Source organism: Octopus bimaculoides, unplaced genomic scaffold (assembly GCF_001194135.2).
Source record: "Octopus bimaculoides isolate UCB-OBI-ISO-001 unplaced genomic scaffold, ASM119413v2 Scaffold_3603, whole genome shotgun sequence".
Lineage (NCBI taxonomy): Eukaryota > Metazoa > Mollusca > Cephalopoda > Octopoda > Octopodidae > Octopus > Octopus bimaculoides.
This window is the reverse complement of record NW_026384504.1, coordinates 21,833-30,218: the sequence shown is the minus strand read 5'-3', so window position 1 is coordinate 30,218 and position 8,386 is coordinate 21,833. Positions and strand designations below refer to the sequence as shown.

At 35.3% G+C, this 8,386-nt stretch overlaps 1 protein-coding gene across 1 annotated transcript in view; it reads right to left on the bottom strand.

Moving 5' to 3' along the window:
- Positions 1–301: 301 nt before the first annotated feature.
- Positions 302–8,386, bottom strand: part of LOC106877446 (SCO-spondin) — a 28,737-nt gene continuing 20,652 nt past the window's right edge. Inside the window, exons 9-13 of the mRNA XM_014926351.2 lie at positions 6,899–7,048; positions 5,402–5,498; positions 3,489–3,643; positions 2,388–2,426; positions 302–426 (exon numbers count right to left, since the gene is read on the bottom strand). Coding sequence (XP_014781837.2) covers positions 302–426; positions 2,388–2,426; positions 3,489–3,643; positions 5,402–5,498; positions 6,899–7,048 — 566 coding nt within the window. The remainder of the gene's footprint in view (positions 427–2,387; positions 2,427–3,488; positions 3,644–5,401; positions 5,499–6,898; positions 7,049–8,386) is intronic.

The window sequence follows — 8,386 nt, the reverse complement described above, 5'->3', positions numbered from 1 at the left end:
TACTCTTTTGTATGAAATCTGTAACTTCTCTCACTTGTAGTAATTTAAAACTATTGACATGACATAGTGTTTGCCTTTTAAAATATCTTGCATTCAAGATTTTCTGGCTAATTTTTTTAGGCGTTTGTTCATCATGAAGGGTGAAAGAGTGAACCATGATACCAAAGAGAAGAGTCCATCAGAAGAATCCATGCACTCTTGAATAGCTGTAGGAGCTCTGTCACAAAGAATGGCATCTCATACATGCAAAGATGGTGAAGGATTTGTATGCATCTCTTCCCAGACACATTGAAGCAATTATTCAAGCTGAGAGAAGCTTGGGATAAGTGTCCAAATCATATACAAGGATGTCATTCATGAAGTAAGAGTTTACAATAAGTACAGCAATGAATTTAGTGTATTTCTGACGTGTATTTACAAAGTTCACTACAAACAAAAATAACAAAAGAACAATACAATCTTGTTTTAGCTGCACTTTCTAGCAAAAACCTAAATTTGTCTTTTAGATCAGGGGTTTTCAAACTGTGGTCCACAAGGACAAGACAGGGGGTCCGTGGACAGCAAATACTTTTTATGAGCAATTTGATTCTATATATGGTTTTTAATCGAAATCTTTTAATTGACAATAAACCTATTTGTTAAATACTGTTAAATAAATAAATGTAAAAATATATGTTATTTTAAGCAAATATTTATGTATAAATTTCATAAGCATTTATAAGGGGGTCCCTAAGGTAAAGCCTGAAATATAAAGGGGTCCGCAAGTCAAGAAGTTTGAAAACCCCTGTTTTAGATTATTACCGTCACATGATTTTATTCTGTGTTTTCAGATTTTTGCAATCATTTCAATTCACATATAATCAGCAATTCTGATCTGCTGTCTAGATGCTTCAGCTTATTTTACATTACATTTTTGAGATATTAAAATATTAAATTATCTATGTCCATATGAACACTATATATCTTTCTATATTCCAGATATATACTTTCCATAACTATAATTTATATTGGATATTGTATGACCTCCTCCGATTAATGTCCTCACCTTGTTGCTATTATAACTATTATATTCTTCTAATTGCCCCTGAAAATATTACAATGAATTCTCTATTTACCTGGATATACTAACTTGTTATAATCAGTACTCCACATATTACAAATTTTGTTTTGAGAGAATAAATTGAACCATCTTTCTGAGAATTTTATATCTATTTCTTACATTTGGGAGATAAATGCTTTCTCTGAACTTTCTATCCGATATATCACCCTTATCTGATTAACATTGGGCCTTTCATATTATTGTAATTACTACAAGATTATAATAAGCATACACTAACTTAAATAATCATTTTGACAATCATTCAAACAACAATGTTGACTCATTACTACTAGTTATCTGCTTATTTGATTATAATTAACTTACACAAATCATTCTAATTCTTTAACATTTACTGCATATAGCAATTTTCATAATCATTTTGGTATACTCGCAATCAAAAATAATGTTGACTCGTTAATTTGAGTCATTCCCTTAGGTGATTATGATTGACATATAGTAATTATTACAATTCTTTTCCATGTACAACTTATATAATTTTTTATAATGACTGCTAAACACACAAACAACAATGTCAACTTGTTATAATGACTCCTCCATTTACAGGACAACAAACGGCTTATACAACTGATTACAATTCTTTTAACTGACATGCAAACAATTCTAACCAGTCACTAAAGTCATTTGCTTATGTTAATGAATGTTTCCATATAAATAGTTTCAATGTTATCTAGAATCTCTTACATTCTTTTTTCCAAATCCTTTAAAAAACTTTTTAGTTTACGGTTACACATAAAGAGTGGCTGTTTGGTAAGTAGCTTGTTTATTATTTATTTATTCTTTTATTTGTTTCAGTCATTTGGCTGCGGCCATGCTGGAGCACCGCCTCTAGTCGAAACAAATCGACTCCAAGACTTGTTCTTTGTTCTAGTACTTATTCTATTGGTCTCTTTTGCTGAACTGCTAAGTTGCAGGGACGTAAACAAACCAGCATCGGTTGTCAAGCGATGTTGGGGGACAAACACAGACATGCAAACATACATATATACATATATATATACGACGGGCTTCTTTCAGTTTATGTCTACCAAATCCACTCACAAGGCTTTGATCAGCCCGAGGCTATAATAGAAGACACTTGCCCAAGGTGCCACGCAGTCGGACTGAACCCATAACCATGTGGTTGGTAAGCAAGCTACTTACCACATAGCCACTCCTGCACCTATATATATATATATATATATAAATATGCATACATACATACATTCACATTTATACTGAATTAAGATACAAACATAAGAAATCATATCATATGATAATCTTCACAAACCTGTTGTCATAAATGTAGTATATGGAGCCACTGTTGATGCTGAAAATTCAAAATAGATATCTTGTAATACAATGTATTTAAGACAAAACGAAATAAACAAATATTCACACACATACACACTTTCTCTTTCACCCTTTCTCCTCCCCTCTCTCTCTGAACTTATTTCTCCTTCTGTACCCTTGCGCATGAACACACTTTCATTCCTCACTTCTGGTAATCTTCAAAGTGGTATTAACATGACACACATTGCAAATTTCATCTTCCCCAAATGTTTGATTATCATTTCTTTCTGTCCTTTTCTTTGTTAAGAATTTGTGTGTTAAATATGATAGTCTCTACCCTATGAGTGTGCACACCCAAAATCACACATGAGCAAGCAAGGTTTTTAGTGTCAAATGGAGTAAAGATACGGATTAGTGAGCTGGCTACACTTCTGGCAGAGGCCACAGATTGTGCTCTCACTTGGCTTGCCGGGTCTTCTCACGTACTACCTATTTCCAAAGGTCTCGGTCACTGGTCATTGCCTCGGTGAGGCCTAAAGTTCGAAGGTCGTGCTTTACCACCTCATCCCAGGTCTTCCTGGGTCTGCCTCTTCCACAGGTTCCCTCAACCACTAGGGTGTGGCACTTTTTCACACAGCTATCCTCACCCATTCTTGCCACATGACCATACCAGCGCAATCGTCTCTCTTGCACACCACAACTGATGCTTCTTAGGTCTAACTTTTCTCTCAAGGTACTTACACTCTGTCAGGTATTCACACTGACATTACACATCCATCGAAGCATACTGGCTTCGTTTCTTGCAAGCTTATGCATGTCCTCAGCAGTCACGGCCCATGTTTCACTGCCATGTAGCATGGCTGTTCGTGTACATGTGTCATACAGTCTGCCTTTTACTCTGAGTGACAGGCCCTTTGTCACCAGCAGAGGTAAGAGCTCTCTGAACTTTGCCCAGGCTATTTTTATTCTAGCAGCAACACTTTCAGTGCACCCTCCCTCCCCACTTGCTATTTGATATGGATTCATGACCTTATAAATCAACAGTTGTCTTTCTATTCAGCCATTGCACCAGTTTCAAAGTATTAAACATATAACTTACGACAATCTTCTTCATCAGTTCCTTCTTCACAATCAATGTAACCATCACATACTCTGTTTTTCATAATACATGTCCCTGGGGCACATTCAAACTCATCCATATTACATTTTTTACATGTAGTGTTCACGCAAAGTAAGTCACCCTTGGTACAAGTACTGAAAATAATATGATATTGAAATACAAAATAGCAATTAAAAACAATAAATCACTGTTTATTATGATAATTTTTCTTTTCAATAGACATAGGTATCACTGTATGGTAAGAAATTTGCTTCTGAACCACATGGTTCCAGGTTCAGTCCCACTGCATAGCATATTGGGCAAGTGTCTTCTAATATAACCTCATACCAACCAAAGTCTTGTGAGTGGATTTGGTAGATGGAAACTGAAAGAAGCCTGTCATATATATAAATATATATATATTTATGTGTGTGTGTGTGTGTGTGTGTGTGTGTGTGTGTGTGTGTGTGTGTTTATATCTGTATTTGTACCTTCCACCACTTGACAACTGGTGTTGGTGTGTTTACATCCCTGTAACTTAGCAATGTGGGAAAAGGGACTGATATAATAAGTAATAGGCTTTAAAAAAGATAAGTACTGGGGTTGGATTTGGTTGACTGGTGGTGCCCCAGCATGGCCACAATCTAATGATTGAAACATGTAAAAAAAAAAAAAAATGAAACTAAATACCAAATACTCAGCTCACTGAACTTGGCTCAGTAAAACCTGTGGCTGAATGTAATTTAAACAGAATTCTATCAATCATTTATATGTAAACAGGAGGTTATTGCCGCTGGATTGGCTCCTGTGCAGGTGGCACGTAAAAAACACCACTTGAGCGTGGCTGGTGCCAGTACCGCCTGACTGGCCTTCGTGCCGGTGGCATGTAAAAGCATGCACTACACTCTTGGAGTGGTTGGCGTTAGGAAGGGCATCCAGCTGTAGAAACTCTGCCAAATCAGATTGGAGCCTGGTGTAGCCATCTGGTTCACCAGTCCTCAGTCATATCGTCCAACCCATGCTAGGATGGAAGATAGTTTGACCATTATTTAAAGGACGAGTATCTATGTAGCAGTTCCTGTGTTGACTTATTTTTTTTGCCTTAGAATATAGAATAAGTAATAGACAAGCTTGCAGGAAAAGCAATGGGCTGTGTTCCTCTCAGGACAAGATGGTCTGCTAGGTCCTGTGTTCACTAATAAAGAAGTCTATGAATATGCCATTCGTATGGCACCAAACTAACAAACATCTTGCTACAATCTCCAGAAGAAACATATGGAAGTCCCTGAAAGTGTGAAATGATAATGTGATCCATTGGATAACTGCATCACTCAGGGAAACTGAATTACTTTTTCCTAATCAAAAATATTGTTTATTTAATTAATACAGTTAAAATAATAGACAGGGAACAACACTGGAAAATACGAAAACTAAAAGAAGCAGCACATATGCTAGGACACAACAACCTCCTAAGCAGACCGAGTGCAGATATGAATAGCATATGGGAACCGGTATTGAGGAAGGATAGAAAAATAATAGATTTATAAGCCTTAAAATTCACCCCATAATTGCCTACGGGCATATGGTGTAGTGGTTAAGAGTGCGGGCTACTAACCCCAAGGTTCCGAGTTCGATTCACGGCAGCGACCTGATTAATAATAGTATTAATAATAATAATAATATAATAATAGTAACATCGTTAGGAATGAGAACCCAGGTTCGAAATTTCCCCAAGACACCTGACGAAGGCTGGAGGGTATATCAGCCGAAACTTTGTGTTAACAACAAACAAGATGAGGACAAATATCCGTCAAATGTAAATAATATTATTTATTTATTTAATAATTTCAGAAACCATAGTATGGTGGAGGTGATTTAAAAAATGAAAAGGTAAATAATTTGTAATACATTACCAATTCATACAATTCTTTTTCAAAATAACTGATCCAGGAGAAAAAAACTTTCCATCGATGTGACATGGACATTCATCCCTGGTAACACACTTTCCTCCTATATCAAAAGAAATACTTTATATAAAACAGTACTCTAAGATGTTATGCTTTTCTGTTGAAATTCATTTGTTAGCCATAGAGAAATTACTAAAAAGATACATTTTTGAGACAGATTGAGGAGTTAACAATTTCTATCCTTAATAAAATCACCAAACAATCAGTAACTCATCCTACTACACTGTGAATCAACACAGCTTGCCACCATTAATGGGAAAAGTACTCCAGTAGGTCTGAGCTGAAATTCTTCCATGAACTGTGTGGTAAGTAGCTTGCTTACCAGCCACATGGTTCCGGGTTCAGTCCCACTGCGTGGCACCTTGGGCAAGGGTCTTCTACTATGGCCTCGGGCAGACTAAAGCCTTGTGAGTGGATTTGGTAGACGGAAACTGAAAGAAGGCCATCGTATATATGTATATATATGTATGTGTGTGTATATGTTTGTATGTCTGTGTTTGTCCCCACAACATCGCCCGACAACCAATGCTGGTGTGTTTACGTCCCCGTAACTTAGCGGTTCGGCAATAGAGACCGATAGAATAAGTACTAGGCTTACAAAGAATAAGTCCTGGGGTCGATATGCTCGACTAAAGGCGGTGCTCCAGCATGGCCACAGTCAAATGACTGAAACCAGTAAAAAAGAGTTTAAAAAAAAAAAAAAAGGAGACATATGGGATTCATTAGTTAACTTGCTTTGTGTAGTCTATATGGATACAAATTCTTGAGTAACTTAAGGAGACAGGATTTTTGCTAAATCAGTTTTTCAGCTTTTAAACCTATTCCATTGTAATATCTAATATATACCTGTATTTAAAATGCAAACGTATTATTCTATCTCGTTTATAAAAATATATAAATGAACTTTTCAACCAAACATAAACTTCTTTAACCCTTTAGCATATAGATTATTCTGTCAAGTGTAATGTTTATTTATTTACACTGTTTTTAATTAATCATTCATGACCTTGTAGCTTTGAGATTTTGATGATATAATTTTTTGTTTCTATCAGGTCATCCCTGTCCAAATTTTGGATAAAGAAAACAAGTGATCAAACGTTATATTTAATTGAAATTTAATCCTCAATGTACTTTCCCTGATTATCTATGACTTCCTTCCATCTATTTACAAGCTTTTTAATTCCATCGATGTAAAACTCTTTTGGTTTCAAAGCAAAGAACTCCATTAGACATTCTAAAATACTATTAAATTTCATTCAGTTTTAAAAAAGGTAAAATCGGACAGAACTTATGGGATGACCTGATAGAATGACATTGTAAGGTAGGTGTGAGAGACCAGGTAGAATATTGGGCCAGATATGGCTGGTTTAAATGCTAAAGAGTTAAACACTAAATTAAATAAATCAAAATAAAATTCACAAGAATTGAATATAATTATTTTACCATCAAGGAGAAGCCCAGGTGGACAAAAACATCCTTCAACACAATATGATGGAGAATTAGCAAATATTTTCGCAGATTTATCATCATAACATGTTGGTGGATTGGCAGGTCCACATTCAAGGTATACCATCTTATTTTCACATTGGATAGCTGAATAGCAAAAAAAGTTAATTATCATTTAATCATTTTATATCACATTTGGTAGACAACAATATCATGGGTTACAAGTTTCCAATGGATTAACCACTGGTTACCTGCATCATCTGATAGCAAGTTACAAGGGATTACCTCTGCAGTTTGGTGCAAACTAAATACCACATAAGGAGCTTTTGTTCAAAGTTCAAAAGCACTGGCTTTTTGGTTTTCTTTCTAATGTTTACATCCTTTGCAGATGTACATCAGTAAAATATATACATATATTCGTGCACATACATACATATTTACAAACACTAGGAACTCTCTTCACTCAAAAAGTCTTGTCACTTTTTTAGTAACTGGCTTGAACTCTCTTAACCCATTACTTCCCATAATTCTATTAACTGGAATTTTTTTTATGAAGCTTTGATTTCTAGCATAAAACAGCCTTAGAAACACGCTGGAATGATCAAAATAACATTTCAAAATAACATTTTAAATAGAAATAAGCGAGATATTGGGTGAAAAATTAGTAAACCTCATTTGAATATCAGAGAAATATACCTAGTAGATATAACAAAAAGGTTAGATATGCGTAAATATTGACAGATAATTACGAAATTTGTAAATTTTAAGTGATCTCATATGAGATCACTGGTAGGTAATGGGTTAAGAAGAACTTAAATTAAACTCAAAGAAAACTCACACACCCACCCACCCACACACACACACTGTGAACATGCCTGGCTTAGTGATTATGGTTTTAGGCTCCTGATCTTAAGGTAAATTCAATCCCATCAGTATATTGAGTACTTGAGCAAGACACTTTGTTTCCCAATATCCTCATTGACTTAGCTGGCAGAAACTAATTCAAAAGGCGAACCTTGTCACATTATGTCTCATGCTGAATCTCCCTTAGAACTACATGAAGGGTACATGTATCAGCCACTTGCATGTTAATTTCACGAGCAGGCTGTTTGTTGATCAAATTAACTGAAATACTTGTCATCATAAACAACAGTGGGCCAGGCCACATATATATATATATATATATATATAAAAATTATAATTTAGGGTATCTAAGAGATACCACCATGCTTGAAATAGCAGTCAAAACATGACTCTAAAACCATATTAAATGTTCATACAGCACCAAGAGAAAAGACAACAAGACAAAATAAACTCGCAAAAAAATTAGTGGATAATTCCAGATCCTGGATTGGCTCTGCATAAGAAATGCTCTGCCTTCATTGAAGTTTATTTTGTCTCGTCGTCTTTTCTCCTGGTGCTATATGAACATTTAATGTGGTTTTAGAGTCAAGTTTTGGCTGCTATTTCAAGCATGGTGGTATC